The sequence below is a fragment of the Ostrea edulis genome, chromosome 3 (assembly GCF_947568905.1).
Source record: "Ostrea edulis chromosome 3, xbOstEdul1.1, whole genome shotgun sequence".
In the NCBI taxonomy this organism is placed as follows: Eukaryota; Metazoa; Mollusca; class Bivalvia; order Ostreida; family Ostreidae; genus Ostrea; species Ostrea edulis.
In genome coordinates, this window is record NC_079166.1 from 8,164,683 (window position 1) to 8,189,029 (window position 24,347).

The 24,347-nt window shown below is 34.0% G+C and overlaps 2 protein-coding genes across 2 annotated transcripts; both read right to left on the bottom strand.

Moving 5' to 3' along the window:
• Window positions 1–2,889: 2,889 nt before the first annotated feature.
• On the bottom strand, window positions 2,890–24,347 carry LOC125677178 (uncharacterized). The gene is made up of 7 exons (XM_048915154.2): window positions 24,099–24,347; window positions 17,815–17,949; window positions 16,133–16,275; window positions 10,189–10,305; window positions 9,894–9,972; window positions 3,763–3,966; window positions 2,890–3,339 (listed from the first exon to the last, which is right to left on the bottom strand). The coding sequence occupies exons 1-7, from the start codon at window positions 24,226–24,228 to the stop codon at window positions 3,038–3,040; spliced, it is 1,110 nt and encodes a 369-aa protein (XP_048771111.2). The 5' UTR covers window positions 24,229–24,347; the 3' UTR covers window positions 2,890–3,037.
• On the bottom strand, window positions 6,103–8,809 carry LOC125680807 (uncharacterized). Its single transcript, XM_048920578.2, has 3 exons — window positions 8,588–8,809; window positions 7,761–7,985; window positions 6,103–7,314 (listed from the first exon to the last, which is right to left on the bottom strand). Exons 1-3 carry the CDS (start codon window positions 8,781–8,783, stop codon window positions 6,314–6,316), a joined length of 1,422 nt encoding a protein of 473 aa, XP_048776535.2. The 5' UTR covers window positions 8,784–8,809; the 3' UTR covers window positions 6,103–6,313.

The window sequence follows — 24,347 nt, forward strand, 5'->3', positions numbered from 1 at the left end:
ATTGATAGCAAATGCAGCCTTTAACAAAGGTCAATATGCCAGTAATTAAGAACCTTTTGCAGTACGCTTTTAAACTACGTGTATCTACCCGGAAGTACAGAAAAAGCATCTATAATCAGTGGCGTGGATTTTCAAATATTATTTAAGGTAAATCGTGGTCTCTTGTTTAGAAAAATGCAAACGATAAAAGAAGCAATACTTTCTTCCACTCTCGGAGAATTTATGAATGACAATATTCTTTTTAGAATGACTACATAGGACACATATTTCAAGTCCTATAGAATCTGTAAAATCCAGGGGCTTTCCGGACGAGGGCTTAGCCCTCTGGACCCCCACCAAGGCTTCGCCCTTGACCCACTGGGGGCCTCAAGGCTGTCCCGATACCCTCTGCCTAATAAAGTTGCCCCCCCCCCCCCCCAACGCAAAGTACATGTATATTTTTATGGATTTGCAATTCCTCTGTAGCCTCCTTGAAATCACAGGGGCTAAGACCGTTTTAGGCCCGAACTCTGTGATACCATCAATGGTCGGGTCCAAAACCGGCTTCGTCCCTGTCCTTGAAAAAATATGGAACGTCATTGATAAATATTTCAAATTAAAGTTATATATATTATTAGAGTTTTATTGTTTGACATATATAGATATAATATAAATAACGCATTTTGAGGGTGGAACGTTTACCCTTTGAAAACCAACATTAATGGTAGAACCCCGGGGGCCCCTTTCAAAAATCATACTTTATGTATACATGTAACATACCCGGTAGCAGGAGTTCAGTAGAACTTACCCCATCTTGTATTAATTTCATGTATAACATTATCAGAAACATTCTAAGATCGACATACGGTCATGATCACTGCACGTTTTGGCTTCTTTTTTACTGGGGGGGGGGGGGGGGGGGGGGGGGGGGGGGGGGGGTCGGGTCTCATATGAGTCATAAATATTATCATTCTTTTAGGGACGAGATCAAGCAAAAGATTGATGTCGGAGAAAAATCTAAATTCAAATAGCTACAGTGTATGTAGGGGGAAGGGATAAAAATTCCAGTAAGTTTCTGTCATCCGACGTCAATTGTACTTCAGCGGAAAAGGGAGGAGGGAAAAAAAAAAGATAAGTGACTGTTGAAACCACATGATAAAATTACATTTTGATGAAATCAATCTAATTAGAATTAGATCTTCCATCCGCTCCCCAGTTTTCTCTTCCATCCGCTCCCCAGTTTTCGTTCCACACGACGTATCGAAAACTGGGGAGCGGATGGAAGATCTAATTCTAATTAGAATGGATGAACATTTATTGATTTTAATGTACACTTTCATTTGTGAATAAACAGTAGAAAGGTTTTTACTTGCTAATCGATTCGTTTCAACATTCGTCATATTTAAATAAAGGGGGTGGGAGTCTTGGTGAAAACTATGTGAATTTAGTTTTTTACCACACATTGATCTTTTGATCTCGCCTCTTATGAAAAACATAATTATGCCATTTAATTATTTTGATATGTCGTAAAATGATTTGTCAATGACATTTGTAATAGATATACATTGCATTATCACCTGCATATTGTGTTTATGTCAGTTTTTAAAATCGAGGCAGGCTAATGACAAATAATTTGAATTCACAGGGGGGGGGGGGGGGGGGGGTAACAGTCTCGTTGAAAGTAATGATCAGAATTTCTCGCAAATTCTATGGTCATTATAAAAATCTAATTCACCCCAACTGTATCCCAACTCTTTGATCTCCCTTTCAAGCGTCCTCCTCCATGTACCCTTTGGCCTTCCTGGTTTCCTCTTGCCAGCCGGTGTCCACCTAAGTGCTCTTTTTACATACGTGGTGTTATTCATTCTTAGTATATGTCCTATAAATCTCCACCTTCTCTTCTTAATTTCATCATTGATGTTGTTGATTCCTGTTCTTTCTGTGAGTTCGATGTTCGATACTCTGTCTGTCCATTTGATATTCATGGTCTTCCTTAGTAGCCTGCCTTCTACTCCTCTCAGTTTCCTTTCAATTTCCCTGTTTGTTCTCCATGTTTCTGCGCCGTATAGCAAAACTGATCTTATGTTGCTTTTATATAACCTTATCTTTGTCTTGTACGATATTTTTCTTGACTTCCAGATGTTGGACAGTCTATTAAAGGCTGATGTTGCTCTTCCTATTCTAATATTCACTTCTTTCATCACTTCTCCATCACTACTAAGAGTGCTGCCAAGATAACAGAAATCTGATACCTCTTCAATTGGCTGTCCATTCAAGGACCTAGACATACAGTGTCAAAATATGAGAGCTGCACGTTTTGTGTACAGGTATATCTATGTAATCTGACACAAAATGTTCAAATTCATGCCAACAAAAACAATCTTTGCGAGTAGATAGGTTCCATTTTATACAAGAACACCAATCAAGGAAAATTCCCCTCTCATTACAATCACCTGCTGGTGAAGAAGCATTATTCTGGGAAAGAATGTCTTCCTCTGTAACATCAGGCTCAAATTGATATTCCACATTAAATTCACTTTCTGCTGATGACAATTTACCGTTGAGGCTTACAATATGCCAAACATACACAACGTGACCTACTGACGTCAGCATCGGTGCTGCCATCTAGTGGATGCGAACAGAAAACTCAGCAGGGAGGTAATACATTTTTCAAAATGGCAGCTCCCATGGATTGAAAAGATTCGTTAATATGTATGAAATATCTCGCCACTGAAGAAAGCTACATCTTAATGATTTTCATAATTCATTATATACATCAAACTGACAAATTAAAACCTTTGTCACATTTTCATGTTCAATTCCTTGAAACAAAATAAAACACTACTGGTTCAGTTTCAAAAGAAAGTATAAAAAGATGAAATACGAGTATATTCGAGACAAATTAAAAAATTCGTTTTTCAGTTTATTTGATTGCAAATAAATGACAAGCGAAAGATCATAGTTGAATTTACAGAGTATATCTTTAAATATTCATTCAGAGACAAATCATTGACTTTCCGGCCGATAAAAATTCATAAGAAACCATTGTCACTTTGGTCTAGCCAATCACTGTGTTCGCATAGTGATGACTGGGGGCGTGTCTAGCGTCGTACGTCATCTCACAAATGAAAGAGTGCCTCTCTTGACATCCAACGTCTCCCCACTCGTAGTCAAAGCTGCTGGTCTTGTACTGAAGCATTACACAGTCTTGGTCGCCATTCATGTTGTTGGGTTGTCCTTGGTGCCAATTTGTAAAATTAAAAGGAACAGGATTCTCGTTGCCAATCCAGACAAAGGTATGTTCGGTATCGATGTCGTTTCCACCGAGCCAGATTCCAAAGTCGGCAGCATACGTCATGTCTATACACAGAAATGAAAAAATCCAAAGTAATCGTGCATGATATTCCGTGATAGAATATGCTATAACACAAGATAAAAATCAAGATAGAGAAACATGTATAAACTTTTAAAAAATAATTTTTAAAGATTGATAAAAAAATATCTGATAAATCGTTTCTTTTTTTTTAATGTGTCAGAGGACATCACAAATAACAAGTATACTTTAAATGTGATTGAGACAAGTTATTGTACACATACATGTACATCCATTCATCCTAACATGAATAAAGGCAGTGTTTGTATATATACTATCTAAATTTGGAAAAGACAGTCATTTTAAAGATCTTTTCTCGTAATTACGAGATAATGGAATCTGAATTCATTTTTGACATGATGCTAATTGGCTTTCGTAGTAAGGTAAGTTGTTTTCTAGTTTACACAAACCTGTTGAATTATTGATTTGGTGAGTAATAAATGTTTGCTCAGATGCCTCTTCAATCTGAAGTAGAGATGCACCAGGCCACACACGCTTACAAGATTTAATAGCATCAAAATAGACAAGAGGCTCGGGATGGAAAGTATAACAGCTGACGATAGTGCCCTCTTTTCTTATAAATGATCCAAAAGGACACACTGGACTATGTATACCTATCATAGAAAATATCAATAAATGAATGACTCATGAATTCTCATTCTTAATGGGTTTCTCTCCTTCCAAAACTCTCATATTATCAACATTCTCATATTTTCAACAGTGTTTAGAGATAAACCATGGTACATGTTGCTAAATGGGTCTTGATCCTCGAGGATTGATTGATTGATTGATGTTTTCCGCCACACTCAACAATACACTCAACAATTTGTCAGTTATCTGGTGGCATCCAGTTTTTATTGGTGAAAGAGAACCCAGATACATTGTACCTGGGAAGAGACCACCGACCTTCCGAAAGTAAACTAGGAAACTTTCTCACATACCGGCGCGAGCGGGATTCGAACCCGTGCCGGCAGAGGTGAGAGGCCGTGTGATTTTGAGTGCGATGCTCTAACCACTCTGCCACGGAGGGTATGCAGTCAGGTCCGTATGAAAAATTGCATATGCTACATTTGTCAGTCTTATACCATTATCGGTATGAAAAATGAAGATAATCAACAATTATCAATCTTATATATCATATAAAGAATGAAAAATTAGAGTGGGGCAAATATGTATAAATTATGGCAAATCAGACATTGCAATATCTGATCTTTTCCGTTTGTATTGTATAATTTTGCATTTGCATTGTAAACAACTTTAGCGTTGTACATGTATATTTCCCATTCATATTGTACAAGTTTTCATTTTTATTGCATATTTTTTCATTTATATTGTATGATTGCCAGTTGTATTCCATATTTTGTATTTGTATTGTAAACTGTTTCATGTGTATTGTATTTTATTAATTTCTATGAAAGGCGAAGATAACGAATAGTGATCATTTTATCTTATAACTCCTATAAGCAATACAAAACAGAGTGTTGGGCAAACACAGAAGGTCGGGGTTCGAATCCCGGCCGAGACAGACCTAAGTACATACATGTATTTAAAACAGGTAGTGACAGTTCCATCGCCAAACGCTCGGCATCAGGTGTGAATGTCACGTGTCCTCGGAGATGACTTTAAAACGGATGTTCCGCGTGCCATAGTAGGTGTGGCACGCTAAAGAACCGTTTCTGCTCATTGGCCATAAGCACCGAGCATAGGCATAAAAGCCCTTCGACGGTTTTGGTGACGTCTCTACTATAGGAATGTTCGCCGAAGCGTACTGTGACGTCACGATTCGGGCATGCGTGTAAACTGGTTGGCAGAACCAAAAATTGATAATGGCGCTTAGTATGAAGAAGTCTACCGATAACGATATTTTATCAACATATGCGAACTCTTTGTCAGAAGAAGCGAAAAGGAGATATACGGTAAAGTTGCTGTACAACCGTGGTACCTGTTCTCTGCCTGATCCTTACCATTTAACGGAGAATTGGAGCCGAAGCCCAGATACCTGGCCAGATCTGACGTTCGGTGATATTTACCTGTACCTGATCGACACGCCATCTTTGTTTACAAAGGAGTCTATGAAGGCCTACAAATCATTAGATGCTTACAAGTATGGGACAATATAAATGCATAATTACGATAGTTGTTCTTTTAAATAATTCCTAATGGAATTCATGACTAACGTATAACTTAGTACAAGTATGAAAACTTTAAACAGATTTTTTGAAAAAATCAACCTATTTATAAAAGATCACGTGTTTTTCTATATTTGGTCACTTTACCTGTGACGTGTTACATAGGCGTGCAAACTTCTTTATATAGATATATACCGGGCGCATATCATTCTAATATTTTACTTCAATACTTGGATAAAATAGGTATTTAATGATATTTTTTGTGTGTTCAGGTACGTATTGAGTGGACATGTGCAGGAAGTGATCTCTCATCAGATTGACGAGAATTGTCCATATATGACATTAAAGACCAAAGTAAAGTCAGTGGTTCTGTGCAAGTTGCAATACATGACTGCAAATTGACTAAGATATTGTTCTCAATTGACGTATAGTTTTCATGATTGTTTTCTTCTTTTATTTGCTTATTTCCTGTTCTGTAGCAAATAAAATGTATTTTATTCCTTTTTATTGACTTCACTCTGATGCAGTGGTTATCATATGACTGACATTTGTCATATTAAAAATGGTTGTCATCCTCAAACATATTTCTTATATCCATATGAAGAACTTTAAATGTAAATCAATATTTCAATGGTTTAATAAGTGGAATAAATCACAACTTTAAATAAAAGGGTTGTAATGCAACAGAATTGATCATACAGATGTCTGAAAGTTCATTTCCAACTTTGAAGTACAATTCTTCACTCCCAATGTTTAAATAAAAAAAGTCAATGCAGAAGGAAATTTCAATTTACATCTAGACAATATAATATTAGTCTTCTAAGTTGATACATTATGCCACTAATTTTGGTTGAAGATTGCATACTGCAGCACAAATAGTTAAAATACTGTCAGCATGAGGGACCATGTGCATACTCAAGTTAGTGCTCAGAATATTGAAATTCTTGATCCTCTCAATGGCTCTCTCTACATGTATCCTTACATGTGCAATTTTCCGTGTTTGTTCAACATCTCTTGCCGAGAGCTGAGTTTTCCCTCTGGTAAAGGCAGGAATCACAAGGGTTGCTCCATGATTTGCTAATTCCTCCGCTATCAAAAAGCCCCTGTCTGCCATCACTTGGTCACCATACTGGAGTTTGTCAAGATATCCACTTCGCAACGTAATGACTTTGTCTGATGTCCTTCCACCAAATGCTCTTGAAACATATGATATAGCACCTGTTGGTGTAATAGACACTAAAAACTTTATGGTGTTGCTATGTTTGTAATTGGACCATGTTTGTGCTCTTGTTGTAAGGTGTCCTGGTCGCTGAATAAAGACTTCGAAGCAGTCAATGATACTACAGCACTTCGGATATGAAGATTTGAACACAAAGGGCATATTTTGGATCAATGTTTGTTTTTCTGGCCACTGAATCAGAAAACACAGTTTCTTTGCTATAATGGGTAGACTTAAATTGAACATATCTGAAATTGTAGTCAACGACACATTAAAACGATAAGCCAAGTCCTGGTGTTGTAGGTTTAGTCTAAGCTTCATTAAAATGCACAATAGAACACTTTTAGCTGACATCACTTTGCTTGTAGGCAGGTCACTGTTCACATATGAAAGTAGCCACATAAATAAAGTAACTGACGGAATTCCTGTGTGAAATTGTAGCTTGCGGTCACTCCCTGTCACTTGCTCCTCAAAGCAACTCTTTCCCACCTGTTCTTTGAGTGCTTTGTTCTCCACCTGAAGTCTTTCTAATTCACAATAAAGTTGTTTATTTTCCAGGCGAAGTTCAGCAATTTTCTTCAGACAATTGTCATGCTGAGATGCATTTGATGGACCTGAAATGCAATGAGTCAATGAATATATGCATGTAGAAATGAGTCCCACAGGTCTTTTCAATCACCTGAGTATCAGATAAATTATTAAATAATAGTCTGAAAGGCTACGAAATTTATCATAATTTTCCTGTTCCGCATAATTTTAAGCTTTTTAATACTCAGAAGCAGTACTGTATATCTATAGAACAATTTAACAATAAAATAGAGGTAAATTCAAGTAGTACAAAAGCACTAGTGATAATGCCAACTTTGACTCCACCCTGGAATCAGAACGATAATAAAATGAACACTTTTCTACACATGACTATGCATTTAGCTTACCTTGCAGGTTGTAGAGAAGCATATTTTTAAATATTGATAATTTTGAAATTGTACATCTTATACATTATATTTAATCTATTAAAATGTTATAAGCACTTTTATTCAGAAAATATACTGAAACTTACAGTCACTGGGTAGATCTGGATCTGATACTGGCATGTTGAGATTTTCCTTGCAGGATAAATCCAAAAGGGCAGAAGCTACTTCAATATGCTGTCTCTCTGTTTCACGCTTTTCTGCTCTCAAGTATCTTGCCTTTCGTAGGTCTGGATTTTTCTGTCTGATTGTGTCATATCCCATATTCACAGATGGCACATAATCAGGAGATGACAGATCATTGCTCTTCGAACCTGAAATTAAGATTATAATGAATCATTTATGCATTTCTTTTTACAAGTATGAGTTGTTCCCAATTGAATCTTCATTGAGTACAATTTAGCCCCCCCCCCCCCCCCCCCCCCCCCCCCTTTATGTGAGTGACATTGATCATCTTTTATTTTATACATAAATAAAGATATAAGGTATATTGGATAAATCCCTCTAATGTTGATAGTATGACATACTACAGCTGTATTAGGACTAGATGAGAAGAATGTAAGATTTTAACAGTTATGAATATTGAACTCATGTAAACATCAGTGCTGCTTGATGCTCCCCACTTAACAATTCAAATGATATTGATATGGGGTTTTAGGCAAATTGAGTTGATAAATACTCCACCCCATCCTTCTCACAATTCAAGATTTTAATGATCGGGCAAAATCCGTTCTCTCTGTTTACTTGTCAACTCCCCCCCCCCCCCCCCCCCCCCCCCCCCCCCCTCAATTCCCGGTGCTTGGTCTTAACATTCTTGTATGAATACACATCTAACCTGTACATATATGTATCAATAAGTTAAGGTCCAAGCATATGTGTCTGTTTACTTCTAAATGAATGTATATATTGTACATACCATTAACAAAATGCAGATAGCAAACACGGTCGTGGTCCGCTGGTTCCCATGGTTTACCACTGATGTGTTGACGCTTAATTGCAGATATCCAGAGCTCTCTTCTTGATTCTGGCTTCTTGGGTATGCGGTAAAAGCTTTTCGGACTACTCTTATCAAATCGATTAGCACAGCCTATTACACAACATGATACAACCATCGTTTTGCTCGTGTTTACTCAGCATTCGGCCATTAATCTTTCAAATGTTTTGCCAACCAGTAAGTCACGTGACTGATTTCTGACGTCACGGCGAAAATCCCTATATGAGTGAAAAATTCTCGAGGGGGGCGTTAAACAAGATACAATCAATTAATCAATTTATTTTGGTTTGCTACAAAGGATGTCAATTGTTTATACCATGGTTGATATATCTTTTTCACATCTACTGAACTTTCTCTCGCTTATCGAACCCATTGTTAAGCCCGTCCTGCACGGAAATGTTTTGTTGTTGAGTATTCGAGACACTCCGTTCGTTTTGAATAAGATACAGCTGCACATGTACAACTTGACCAACGGATTTCTTCGTAACAAATCAAAATAAACAATACCTCGGATATGATAGAAATGAAAAATTATACAATATGAATGAATCATATGCAATACAAATGAAATATTACCTGTATATAACACAAATAGAAAAATTAAATACACATGGAAATATTTAGAATACAAATAATAATAATCATAAAATTCAAATTGAAACTTGTAAAATACAAAATTAATGGAATGTATCAAATATTGCAATGTTTGATATATCATTTTGAATTTCAACAAACTACAAAGTAACATATCAGAAAAATAAGCTTCAAATTCATTTGACTTAAAATAAAAAGAACATGGATGGTGAATATTGTTGAGTACTTTAGCACTTAATGAAACTTAAAAGTATTTCCGAATGACCTTGATATTATGGAAATGACATTGAACTAGGACAAGGACAAATTATCATGTCATCAATAACCTCTTCAACGAATATACAAATATAGTCTCTCTCAAAATTTATCTTTGAATAACCATGAATGTCCTTAAAAAATCAGTCTGAATACAACATCTTGGAAATATTAAAAAATAGATAGATGGTCCAAATTTCCACTGCAGTTTATATGTTCACAGTGTATTTATAAATGGTTTAACGTATCTACAAATATACTGCAGGATATGATAATATCCATTTTGTTCAAAACGTTCACCACATACAACTTACGTTACATACAGAAATTATATCCGTTTCCATTTCTTAAATCCAGATTTCCTTCTACGTGTACTCACCATCTGTATTGCAGGGAACGTTATATACCATAAAATCGTCAAAATATGTATAAGTTCTGATGGTGTTTTCCAAAATTATCTAGGAATAAAGTGGTATTGATAATGTTATCGGCCTATCGCAGAAGATGTTAGAGGTCATTCCATCCACCAAAATACAGTCAGGTTAACTTTTGACACATAACATACATACATGTACATGAACACGAATGTAACTAGAAAATTAACCAAATATGTTGTCAAGTTATAATACAATTAAACTGATAAGCAAGTAAATTTACCTTCTGGTATATACTACCTTAAATGGATATTGTAAATATTCCTGATCTGGACTAGCTTCAGCGAGGATCCATTTCTTTGCTGGAAGGTTTGCACTCGGAATAGTATGGAAAGGGTAGCCAGGCTGATCTCCGACCTAATGGACACCAATCCATTTTAATTTTATTACGGTAAACATGCTAAATGAAAAAGGTAAAAAGTGAAGAAAAAATATATTCGAGTTCATCTTTGGATTTTATCTCGATACCCCAGAGCTACTGAAAAGATAGCTGAATACCTTAAAGTCTCTGATTAAAAATGACTTTTTAATGTAAGAGGTTTTTTCGCACAAGATATCATCAATACCATCATTTGTGATGAATCTATAAATCACACAATCAAGGGTATATGTACTCTTAATGCCCTAATTGATAGCACATTACACATTAATGATGGATTACAATCGTATATACTCGAAAATAAATTATATACAACCTTATTACCGATGTTGCTTTGAAATATAAAAGCCGAAGCTTTTCGAAACTAGGAAGGTTATTCTGCAACATACACGAAAACAAGAACTTTGTTTCTATTCTGCTACGGATCAGAAATATATAGCGGATCCTTTTCCCATATAGCTACGAATTAGGCACTGTGACGTCATTGCAGTTTCGAAACGGCCTACAATGTTTTTTGCTGATGAAAATGGTGAGATGTTAGGGTTGATTGTTTTTCACTCATATGGAGACGTCACCATTGCCGGTGAAGGGCTGCAAAATTTAGGTCTATGCTCGGCGTTTACGGCCTTTGGGCAGGGAAGAATCTTTATCGTGTCACACCTGCTGTGACCTCTGTGCGGTCTCATCCGAAGGACCGCCTCATTTAGTCGCCTCTTACGACAAACAAGGGGTACTGAGGACCTATATATATATATATATATATATATATATATATATATATATATATATACAGTAAAACTCGAATATAGCGAACACGGATATAGCGAAATTACGGCTATAGCGAAGTGAAAACGATTTCCCCGGCAAATTCTTTATATATTCTATATAAAAATCTGCGTCTATAACGAACACGGATATAGCGAATTTACGGATATAACGAAATAAATTCCTATTCCCCTTGAATTAAAAATGAACGTAAAAATCACCTTTTATAACGAATTTATTGTTTTCATTTTAAACTCTTTGTGATTTTTAACAATCGTTTTCCATTGACAGAAAGGTTCCACACTTATTACAAAATTTATGTTTGCATTTTTTTCCAAAACTTTCTTGTATTAAAATATTTCTTCTCGAAAATATATAGACTTCATTTCTTTTAAAGACAATACAAACGCAAGTATATCGATTGGTGCTTTCTAATAGAACTGATATACATGTAGAACAAATCAGTTTTATAACGAATTCGTTATATTTGAATTATGAATTCGCTATAAACGTATAGCGAATTACGCTTATAGCGAATTTTTATAGAGGGTCCCCAGAAATTCGCTATATCAGAGTTTTACTGTATATATATATATATATATATATATATATATATATATATCCAATTAAGGGGGCATAAGACATAAAAATGAATTGAACATTTTCTTTTCAAACGCATTATTCTTGTATTGATATTCAGAATCTTTCTGGAAAGGGGGGGGGGGGTGTTGACGAGAGTGCACATCAATTCTGTTTCGCTATCAACAATAATTATTCATGTTTCAATAATCATAATAAAATTTAAGGACAATTTTTGTTTTCATTTTACTAATGAACATAATTTTTTAAAGTATTTCATACATCGTACATTCTGGACTCTCATATTTTGCACGTGCACGCTACTTTGTATTCTAATATTTACATAGAGGTTTTTCTTCCCTGATTAAAACAACTATTATAACGTCATAATTTAAGAAGTTAATGCGATTCTCACGATACACTTGAGAGAGAGAGAGAGAGAGAGAGAGAGAGAGAGAGAGAGAGAGAGAGAGAGAGAGAGAGAGAGAGAGAGAGAGATAATGCAGGCATGAGATGTCATATCTAAATTGACGAAAAATGGGGGCTAAAATATTCTGATATATTCTGTTTTTATCGAATAAAAAAATCTGGGACCGGGACCTAAGACCGGGTTTTAGTCACGGGACCGAGACCGAAGACCGGGAGCGAGACCGGGTTTTATTCAGTACCAGTCATGAGTATTTACTTGATGTATTAGAGGTATTTGATTTTGGAACACAATTTAGAAGATGTGTACAGATATTTTATACGGATATATACAGTAGTGTAAAGTGTAATGGACATTTAACTAAATATTTTCCTATTAAAAATTATGTTAGACAAGGTTGTCCAATATTTGCATTATTATATGTTTTATCAGCAGAACCTTGGAATTATATCATGAAACAAAATACAGTAATAAGAGGTATTCCAATACCAATGTCAGATAAGAATGGATTGATGTTTCAGCATGCTGATGATACTACAATGACAGTGTGTGACAAAAATTCTGTTTTTGAAGTTTTCAAAGTAATTGACATGTATGAAAAAGCATCTGGTGCCAAAATAAACATTCAGAAGTCTGAAATAATATGTATAGGAACTGGTAGAATTTTTGAACAGGAAAATATATCATTGAGTGTTTCTGAGACAAGTGTCATGGAAATTCTTAGTATTTATTTTGGCAAAAATGGAGTAGAGTGTGAAAATTTAAATTGGAGAGACAAAGTTAAAAACATTAATCAAGCTTTTAATTTATGGTGACAGAGATCCTTACCAGTTCAAGATAGAGCCACTCTAATTAATACCTTGTTTATGTCTAAATTATGGTACTCATTGTCAGTAATGCAAGGTGAAAATAACGAACAGTGATCAATCTCATAACTCCTACAAGCAATACAAAATAGATAGTTGGGCAAACACGGACCCCTGGACACACCAGAGGTGGGATCAGGTGCCAAGGAGGAGTAAGCATCCCCTGTTGACCGGTCACACCCGCTGTGAGCCCCATATCCTGATCAGGTAAACGGAGTTATCCGCAGTCAAAATCAGTGTGCCAAGAACGGCTCAACAATCGGTATGAAACAGGTCAGACAGCATTTGACCCAATGCGAGGTTGTATTGACGAACTAGATCGTTATAACGACCATAGAATTTGCAAAATGCTGACTTCAATCGAGACTGTTGAAATCCCTGTACCATCAACTTGTTTGTCAGTAGCTTACCTCGATTTAAAAACTGACTATACCCAGAACAAGCTCTTGCATATCGAATCAGTTGAGCTAGAGACAGTATTCAAAAGGAGTGTTCCAATTTTTTTAATGGAATTTTGGCACGCACTTGGTATCTTATAAAACAATAATTGGTGAAAAACACAATGGTGGTTTGAAAATAGCTGATATGTTATCATTTAGACTTAAGTTTATTGCGAAGCACTTTTGTTGTACTAAAGATTTTCTTTGAAAACATATTTTTAGATATGTCCTATCAAAGAATCAAAATTTAGGAGCAGGAATGGAGATATTTTCCTCCAGTTTAAGAAAACAGATTTACAGAGTCTACCACAGTTTTACAATGAATTATTTTGTGCATGGTATGCCATAAAAGATTATATCATTGTCACAGAAAAAGAAAATAATGTTTTTAATTATTGTTTGTTTTTTAATCCGAAAGTACAAAGAAACAAAATGTTGAATTGGAAAGATTTTATTAGTGCTGGTATTACACATGTCAAGGATATTTCATATGAAGTAATTCCTGGATTTTTACCAATATCATGTATTGTAGAGATTTTTCAAGAACAAAATTCGGAGGTAAATGTCTCACTGATTACAGAAAATTATAAGGATTTGTTATTATCAATTCCAGAAGAATGAAAAAAATATGTTCATGAAAATGAGTACAAAAGAACATGCTTTCAGCCAAATTTTCTTATTTCATATAGAGATCAAAGCATAGTGTTCCATTCCGGTACAGTACAACTATTTTATAATTTGTTAGTTCAAAAAATGTTTCAAGAACCGGTGTCAAATATTTATTGGCGAAATAAACTCGATATGAATGATAAATCATCCATTAAAAAGCGATGGGAAACGGTATGGGTGTTATACAAAACACCAGATATTACTGAACTGGATTTCAAAATTTTTCACAATATTATATTTACATGAGAAACTTTTTAGGATAGGGAAGTCGGATTCTAAAATATGTCCAATTTGTATGCTAGAATGCGAGGACATAATGCCTTTATTTATCAGATGTAAAGAGTTGGCTGAATTTAAGAACAATTTTGTTATTCACAAAAAAATGTATCATCTTGAATCGTTATTGAAAGATTGTGAAAGTGATGTTTTTAACAGATTAAACTTTGAAGAAATATTCATGACAGCACTGCATAAGGGTACCAAAAACGTGAATGTATTTTTTGTCATTTAGTTTATATCAGTATGCAGATTTTGTATTTATAGAAGAAGACAGATTTTTTGCAAAGTGAAAAGAAAATTGATATTGAAAGGCTTTGTAGATATACATTGAGACATTACATTTCATATAACAATTATCAATTGGCTGTTTTAGAAAAGAAAATGAACCTGTTTAAAATGTTTCTCTTACATAGAAATCCTCTATTGAAAGAAACAGAGGGAATATTATTGTTCATATTTCAGATACAAAGTGTTTTAAATGTGATTGTAACTGATGATTAGTCTGTGATATCTGTTTAAATGTTAATCAATAAAAGAGAAAAAAAAAGGTTGTCAACTCTTATATATAAAGATGTTTTCTAATTTTAAAGCGACCGAGTTCGACTCCCTCACGAACACATTTTTTGGGGGTTCATATTACGTTTTCCATCTAGATTTTTTTCTTAATTGAAACACGCTTCTAGTTTTTATAAATGTTTCATGTCAAATGTTTATTACAATGTGCCGAGTTTGAAATAAGCTTCCAACTTGGACATTGTTTAGTTTGTGAATAGGACTCTCAACAAACACGCCGAATACAGCATGCAATACCTGTGTTTTAATAGTCAAGGCTGCTAACGAGAACTTGTATTTTTTTTCTGAATGGAAGTTGTTGACAAAGGCATAGTGCCTTCTACGAAAAACCGTTGTGAACTTTGCAAAGCTTTGGAAGAAAAACTTTAAGGCCAAACAAGGTAAATAACCGTTAAACAGTTTGAGTTTATATGTATTCCAGTAGCAAATTGCTATGTTGAATCAATTTTTACAGGTGCATGTACTTCGAATAATGTTGAACTTTATTAATGCGTATCAAATTCCCATATTTTGTTTTGTGGTCAGTCACGTACAGTTGCCAATCATTGGTTGTAGAAAATAATACATACGAGTATAAGAGCTAGTAGTATAGAATATTAAATATCTGATACACTCGTAACATGTAACTGTATGTACATTGTATCTGATACTCAGAAAAAAAGAAGACAATCTAATTTTCACGATGTCAAAAATTATGTTTAGACTATATGTATAATGTATTGAAACATAAAATGTTCTAGGATTGTGCCTAGTACTGGGGAATCCTTCAAGTATTTAAACGGCAAATACACAATGTGCAAAAATATGAATCAAGGTCAGTTCTACGTCACGAGTGCTGGCACGTTGATACGATTAGGGAAAATTCCCGCTTCGGTGCAACACCCTCTTTATATGTTTCAAATGGGTACATGCACTATGTAAAGATCTCCATCAAACTTTGTCTGTGCGCTTTTGAATACATGTAAATACATTTTAAATGATAATAAATGTATCTATACATATTTCATTGAATCAAAGACAAGCTTCAATTCAGTTGGTGTGTTGGACTTCAGCAAAAATAAAGCAATGTCTCCTATACATGACCAACGAATTGGAAACACATAATAATTTCTGTTTTTCCACTACAATATCCATATGCTAGTAGAACTAGCAATTTATATTAAAAAGCTGACGCCAATGTTCGATATAAAACGCATGTATAAATTACCTGTAAATATAGCTTGATTGAACCAGTAGGAGTTACTCCATTAAGCTTGAAGTAAAATCTGATGCAATAGTGATCTGCTGGTTGAAATACTGATGACGTCAACGTAGATACATATGTATATTGGGAGTCGTAAAATACGTGTCCTAATAAAACGAAATAAGGGGTTGTACTTCATTGCAAAACATAAATTGTAATCGTGCTTCATACTGAATTTGCCATATTACCTGTCCATGTATACTTTCGAGATTTATGTAAAAAGATATTATTGAAAAATCAATTGTAACTTTTCCAGACAATGCCTAGAACATTTCTCGCTAAAAATGTTAGAACACTGGATTCATTCAGGGTAACAATTGGGGAGAATAGTTTTCCAGAAAAATTCACATTAATATACAGGTGACTCTCGATAACTCGAAGCTCAAGGACCATGATGAATCTTAGAGAGTTCGAGAGATGGAAATTTGAGTAAAATCCGGAAATTTAAGGTCCGACATTTATGTTTACAATTTTATAGTAACTGAAGTGCATATATATTTACAATATCCTGGCATTGTTTTGACACTTTGTTCTTCATATTTTAAGTACATGTAATTGACTTGATTTTGAGAACGTGGAACTTTATCTTGCATGGATAAAATTATGTTTTTAAAGTTGACGTATTCATTTTTTTTCCTCATGTTAAAATAGATGAACATTTACGAGACAAGTTTCTCATCCATAACGACGTTTCGCAGTTAATAATAGTAACTACACAGAGTAGAATCGACTGTACAATCGTCACAATTTTTAGTCACTTTACAATTGAATGTCCACCCCGCAAGGGCACATATGCGATGTGTCACCTGTAAAACACTTGATTAACCCCTGTCATTTAAAGTTATCCAGTATTTTCAAAGTTGTCTTGAACAGCATATTCCAAAATTTACAACAGTCGACGCTGCATGATTTCAGCAGATTTTTATAAGAAAGCGTGCATCCTGCACTATATGTATATACCACACTGACATTACTCCTAATATATCTTTTTTAACTCTCAATTTTGATATAATGAATTCGCAGAATTTATTTTTCTATTTTTAATGTTTAGAATGCTTAAAAAATGTAATGCTTATCATTCGAAAGTATATATGTATTATGCAGTTAGTCAGTTGCATCAAAGGTATTGATCCAACGGGGGGAAAGCCGAATACGTCGAGTTGCAACATCTCGGATATGAATTAATTATTACCAAAGAAACTTTTCTGAACATGGCTATGAGAATTAATGTCTTGAATTCTGCCTAATCTTAAATATACATTAACGGTGATGCAGGCGCATATTTCAACCGATATATATATATATATATATATATATATATATATATATATATATATATATATATGATTTTTGCTATGAAAAAAATTACACGGCTGGCGGGGTTTCAATTCTTACTTGACTTAATCCTCAGAGTTCCCAAGGGAACATAGGGCCTCTTCAATTCAGTTGAGTACAGTTAACAGATATCACTATGGGCAAACATACATGTAATTAAATATCACACATGGATTTGAATAAACATATATCGAAGGATGCAAATGCAAACTAAATATAATCTTTTTTGGATGTAAAACATGCATCTGGTATGTCCAGTTGTACTATTTAGTGTTTGTCGAGAAAAATAAAAAGAATGGGGATTACTTTACCTTCCTTTGAGCCGTATGTGTGATCTGGGACAGCATGTGAAATCACGAAATATTTAGGAGTAAATATACACATATCTCCTACGGATTCTTCCAAGTTACAATACGTCAGATGAAATAAATGCGAATTTCCATTACCTGAAATAAATATTTACAAACACGAGTACTAAATGCTGTGAGCTGCTTATATAATATAGATCTATGTGTAATTTTTGAAATTTCAAACTTCGCATTGGAGAAAAAGAAGAAGAAAAACTAACCTCAATAAAGACCACATCTATTGTAATACAAGTACCGATATATTTTATTTGGCGGGATAAATCACTAAGTTATAGCTCAATTAGGCTAAATGAAAAACAAAATATAGAATAGTACTGTGAAATGCAGGCATGGTATCCCATTGCAAAACGATATCATTCAATGGGCACATTTTTCGTGCATTAACTTTTGATCAACATGTCCTTGACATCTCTCCTAACACACAATGTTTAAATCCAAGTCACATACCTGATCAGGATATAGGGCTCATGGCGGGTGTGACCGGTCTACAGGGGATGCTTATTCCTAGGCACCTGATCCCACCTCTGGTGTGTCCAGGGGTCCGTGTTTGCCCAGCTATCTATTTTGTATTGCTTATAGGAGTTATGAGATTGATCACTGTTCGTTATCTTCACCTTGCATAGTCTTTATATGAGACACTTTGTTCCAGAAATCAATTGGTATACCGTTCCTTCCCGTAATCTCTGTTGCAACCGTACTCTATAGTATGTTAAGACAACCGTACTCTATAGTATGTTAAGTACTCTATAGTATGTTAAGTACTCTATAGTATGTTAAGACAACCGTACTCTATAGTATGTTAAGTACTCTATAGTATGTTAAGACAACCGTACTCTATAGTATGTTAAGACAACCGTACTCTATAGTATATTAGGACAACCGTACTCTATAGTATGTTAAGACAACCGTACTCTATAGTATGTTAAGACAACCGTACTCTATAGTATGTTAAGACAACCGTACTCTATAGTATGTTAAGACAACCGTACTCTATAGTATGTTAAGTACTCTATAGTATGTTAAGTACTCTATAGTATGTTAAGACAACCGTACTCTATAGTATGTTAAGACAACCATACTCTATAGTATGTTAAGACAACCGTACTCTATAGTATGTTAAGTACTCTATAGTATGTTAAGTACTCTATAGTATGTTAAGTACTCTATAGTATGTTAAGACAACCGTACTCTATAGTATGTTAAGTACTCTATAGTATGTTAAGTACTCTATAGTATGTTAAGACAACCGTACTCTATAGTATGTTAAGTACTCTATAGTATGTTAAGTACTCTATAGTATGTTAAGTACTCTATAGTATGTTAAGACAACCGTACTCTATAGTATGTTAAGTACTCTATAGTATGTTAAGTACTCTATAGTATGTTAAGACAACCGTACTCTATAGTATGTTAAGTACTCTATAGTATGTTAAGTACTCTATAGTATGTTAAGACAACCGTACTCTATAGTATGTTAAGACAACCGTACTCTATAGTATGTTAAGTACTCTATAGTATGTTAAGTACTCTATAGTATGTTAAGACAACCGTACTCTATAGTATGTTAAGTACTCTATAGTATGTTAAGACAACTGTACTCTATAGTATTTTAAGACAACCGTACTCTATAGTATGTTAAGTACTCTATAGTATGTTAAGTAATCTATAGTATGTTAAGACAACTGTACTCTATAGTATTTTAAGACAACCGTACTCTATAGTATGTTAAGCACTCTATAGTATGTTAAGACAACCGTACTCTATAGTATGTTAAGACAACCGTACTCTATAGTATGCTAAGACAACCGTACTCTATAGTATGTTAAGACAACCGTACTCTATAGTATGTTAAGTAATCTATAGTATGTTAAAACAACCGTACTCTATAGTATGTTAAGACAATCGTACTCTATAGTATGTTAAGACAACCGTACTCTATAGTATGTTAAGTACTCTATAGTATGTTAAGTTCTCTATAGTATGTTAAGTACTCTATAGTATGTTAAGACAATCGTACTCTATAATATGTTAAGTACTCTATAGTATGTTAAGTACTCTATAGTATGTTAAGTACTCTATATATGTTAAGACAACCGTACTCTATAGTATGTTAAGACAACCGTACTCTATAGTATGTTAAGTACTCTATAGTATGTTAAGTACTCTATAGTATGTTAAGACAACCGTACTCTATAGTATGTTAAGACAACCGTACTCTATAGTATGTTAAGTACTCTATAGTATGTTAAGTAATCTATAGTATGTTAAGACAACCGTACTCTATAGTATGTTAAGACAACCGTACTCTATAGTATGTTAAGACAACCGTACTCTATAGTATGTTAAGTACTCTATAGTATGTTAAGTACTCTATAGTATGTTAAGTACTCTATAGTATGTTAAGACAACCGTACTCTATAGTATGTTAAGTACTCTATAGTATGTTAAGTACTCTATAGTATGTTAAGACAACCGTACTCTATAGTATGTTAAGACAACGGTACTCTATAGTATGTTAAGTACTCTATAGTATGTTAAGTACTCTATTGTATGTTAAGACAACCGTACTCTATAGTATGTTAAGACAACCGTACTCTATAGTATGTTAAGTACTCTATAGTATGTTAAGTACTCTATGGTATGTTAAGACAAATGTACTCTATAGTATGTTAAGTACTCTATAATATGTTAAGTACTCTATAGTATGTTAAGTACTCTATAGTATGTTAAGTACTCTATAGTATGTTAAGACAACCGTACTCTATAGTATGTTAATACAACCGTACTCTATTGTATGTTAAGACAACCGTACTCTATAGTATGTTAAGACAACCGTACTCTATAGTATGTTAAGACAACCGTACTCTATAGTATGTTAAGACAACCGTACTCTATAGTATGTTAAGACAACCGTACTCTATAGTATGTTAAGTACTCTATAGTATGTTAAGACAACGGTACTCTATAGTATGTTAAGTACTCTATGGTATGTTAAGTACTCTATAGTATGTTAAGACAACCGTACTCTATAGTATGTTAAGACAACCGTACTCTATAGTATGTTAAGTACTCTATAGTATGTTAAGACAACGGTACTCTATAGTATGTTAAGTACTCTATAGTATGTTAAGTAATCTATAGTATGTCAAGACAACCGTACTCTATAGTATGTTAAGACAACGGTACTCTATAGTATGTTAAGTACTCTATAGTATGTTAAGTAATCTATAGTATGTTAAGACAACCGTACTCTATAGTATGTTAAGTACTCTATAGTATGTTAAGTACTCTATAGTATGTTAAGACAACCGTACTCTATAGTATGTTAAGACAACGGTACTCTATAGTATGTTAAGTACTCTATAGTATGTTAAGTAATCTATAGTATGTTAAGACAACCGTACTCTATAGTATGTTAAGACAACCGTACTCTATAGTATGTTAAGACAACCGTACTCTATAGTATGTTAAGTACTCTATAGTATGTTAAGTACTCTATAGTATGTTAAGTACTCTATAGTATGTTAAGACAACCGTACTCTATAGTATGTTAAGTACTCTATAGTATGTTAAGTACTCTATAGTATGTTAAGACAACCGTACTCTATAGTATGTTAAGACAACGGTACTCTATAGTATGTTAAGTACTCTATAGTATGTTAAGTACTCTATAGTATGTTAAGACAACCGTACTCTATAGTATGTTAAGACAACGGTACTCTATAGTATGTTAAGTACTCTATAGTATGTTAAGTACTCTATAGTATGTTAAGACAACCGTACTCTATAGTATGTTAAGACAACCGTACTCTATAGTATGTTAAGTACTCTATAGTATGTTAAGTACTCTATGGTATGTTAAGACAAATGTACTCTATAGTATGTTAAGTACTCTATAGTATGTTAAGTACTCTATAGTATGTTAAGTACTCTATAGTATGTTAAGACAACCGTACTCTATAGTATGTTAATACAACCGTACTCTATTGTATGTTAAGACAACCGTACTCTATAGTATGTTAAGACAACCGTACTCTATAGTATGTTAAGACAACCGTACTCTATAGTATGTTAAGACAACCGTACTCTATAGTATGTTAAGTACTCTATAGTATGTTAAGACAACGGTACTCTATAGTATGTTAAGTACTCTATAGTATGTTAAGTACTCTATAGTATGTTAAGTACTCTATAGTATGTTAAGACAACCGTACTCTATAGTATGTTAAGACAACCGTACTCTATAGTATGTTAAGTACTCTATAGTATGTTAAGACAACGGTACTCTATAGTATGTTAAGTACTCTATAGTATGTTAAGTACTCTATAGTATGTTAAGACAACCGTACTCTATAGTATGTTAAGACAACCGTACTCTATAGTATGCTAAGTACTCTATAGTATGTTAAGTACTCTATAGTATGTTAAGACTATTGTTACATTCAGTAATGTTTTGTGATTTTATGACAATTTTAAGAAACAAATTGGGAGTAGTTTTTCTTTATTTGCTGTATCATTTACATCTCTATAACAGTAAGTACTACGCGTTTTCAGGTCTACTACATACGTACTTGTATTTGTTTAACCTTACAACATGTTACATCAATTGAAAACACTACTTGGTACAGCAAAGACAAGTATCTGAATTGTAATCAATAGATAGACATACATCATAAATAGAAGAAAAAAGTATCTACCTTTGTAAATGCAACTACATTTTGACCCCTTCCTCGATTCGGGTCCAAGAACATACCTATTCTCCGGTACGGATCAGCTCAGAATATCATTGATCGCTTCAGAAGTCTAAATCTGACAACGGACTTGCGTCAACAATATTTTGAACATTTTCATCATGGTCTGACCACCATGTCTTGACGTCACAACATTTTATCTCCGCGCCAGTGTTAGGAATGTTTAAAAGTATTGTTGAATTATGTTTGTTGTCGGATTTTTAGACTTTTGAAGCAACGGATGAGAAGAAAAATTATTTCTGAGCTTAACCGTGCCGGAGAATAGGGTAGTTGCGGCAAATTTAATAATGAAATCGGACCTGAATCGAGGAGGGGTTCAAATGTTCTTGCACATCTAATGTATTTATATATATAGATAGAGGTGGGTTTTTTTTTATCTGTTTTCTATATATTTGTTAATTAAAATTCAGGACAAGTCCGCATTATGTTTTGTATTGTAAGGAATTTAGTGTCTACAAACATTGGTACAAGGGTCATTTGTTCAAAGCATAAGCATAGGATGCCAAATAATAGTTTCACTAGAGAAATAGGAATTGTTAGAAATTGGTTGTAAATTGGTATGCGATTATTTTGTCTTCAGGCAATTGTTAAATTTTAGGTCAATCAACGTAAATGTATTGGTTGTATATTTTTGGTAGCATGATTATAATAATTTCATTTTTTAAATATATTTTTTTTGTTTTTGATTTATATTTGCTATTGTCCCCCCCATTTTTATTAAGAATTACTCCGTTTATCTGATGAAGATATATGGCTCATGGCGGGTGTGGCCGGTCGACATGGGAAGTTTGCTGCTCCTAGGCACCTACTCCCACGTCTGGTTTGTCCAGGGTTTAGAGTTTACCCAATGCTCTATTTTGTATTCCTTATAGGAATCATGAGATTGATCACTGTTCGTTATCTTCACCTTTCATGAATTCATTTTGAGGAGAAATAAATTCATGGCTAGCTCTTTTGTTATGATATACTCATAGGTTTTCCTATTTCTTGTTCAAATCCTACTACTGTTTGTCCAGCTCTAAATTTTGTAATCATTATAGGATTTAAGAGATTACTTATTCAATAATTTTATTTTATGAATTTAGTTTTGGTTTGCACTAATGGGCTTCCGTAGATAAGGCCTTGACACTGTGCAACTGACACCAATAGTATATTTTATACTCAGATGCAATACTGAGGAAAATTCCTCAATATATATAGAGTGTAAAACAGCCGCGTAAAAAAGAAAACCATGTGAAAATGTTCATCCTTTAATTAAAATCATACTCCTCCTACAAATTTTATCATGCGTCGTTTTTATAAGAAATATGCTGTAACCTTGTCATAGAAACTTTTCGAGATTTCCAAAACCAGCAGATTGATAATGTTTTCTTTTTATTTCTAAAATGTTTTGAATATACATGTATGTTACGTTGGTTAATTTTGAATACAATATTTAACTTACTTAGTGTTTAACTGTGGTATTTTGATACTTACCAAAGGTCCCCAACGGTCCCCATGTGTGCTCAATAGCTCTGTCAAGATCTGATTTTAGAAGATTCATTTCGTTTTTGAGCTCCATCACGTATCGTTTCAAAGTATCAAATGTTTTCTGAAACGTATGCATCGCTATGCAGCTTTTTTTTAATACTTGCACCAATTGCTCCCTCGGCCTTCCAAGGAATAATAACAAATGAGCATAGAAAGATTATTAAATGCATGGTAAAGGTTCAAGTTTTGTGAACT

Excerpts from the sequence above, each read along its gene's own strand:
- LOC125680807 (XM_048920578.2), bottom strand. The coding sequence starts at position 8,783 with ATGGTTGTATCATGTTGTGTAATAGGCTGTGCTAATCGATTTGATAAG. Across the intron at positions 7,986-8,587 it reads CTATCTGCATTTTGTTAATG|GTTCGAAGAGCAATGATCTG; the intron begins GTATGTACAATA and ends TCTTAATTTCAG. Across the intron at positions 7,315-7,760 it reads TCCAGATCTACCCAGTGACT|GTCCATCAAATGCATCTCAG; the intron begins GTAAGTTTCAGT and ends ATTGCATTTCAG.
- LOC125677178 (XM_048915154.2), bottom strand. The coding sequence starts at position 24,228 with ATGCATACGTTTCAGAAAACATTTGATACTTTGAAACGATACGTGATG. Across the intron at positions 17,950-24,098 it reads GGGACCGTTGGGGACCTTTG|GTAATGGAAATTCGCATTTA; the intron begins GTAAGTATCAAA and ends TATTTATTTCAG. Across the intron at positions 3,340-3,762 it reads CCAAATCAATAATTCAACAG|ACATGACGTATGCTGCCGAC; the intron begins GTTTGTGTAAAC and ends TTCTGTGTATAG.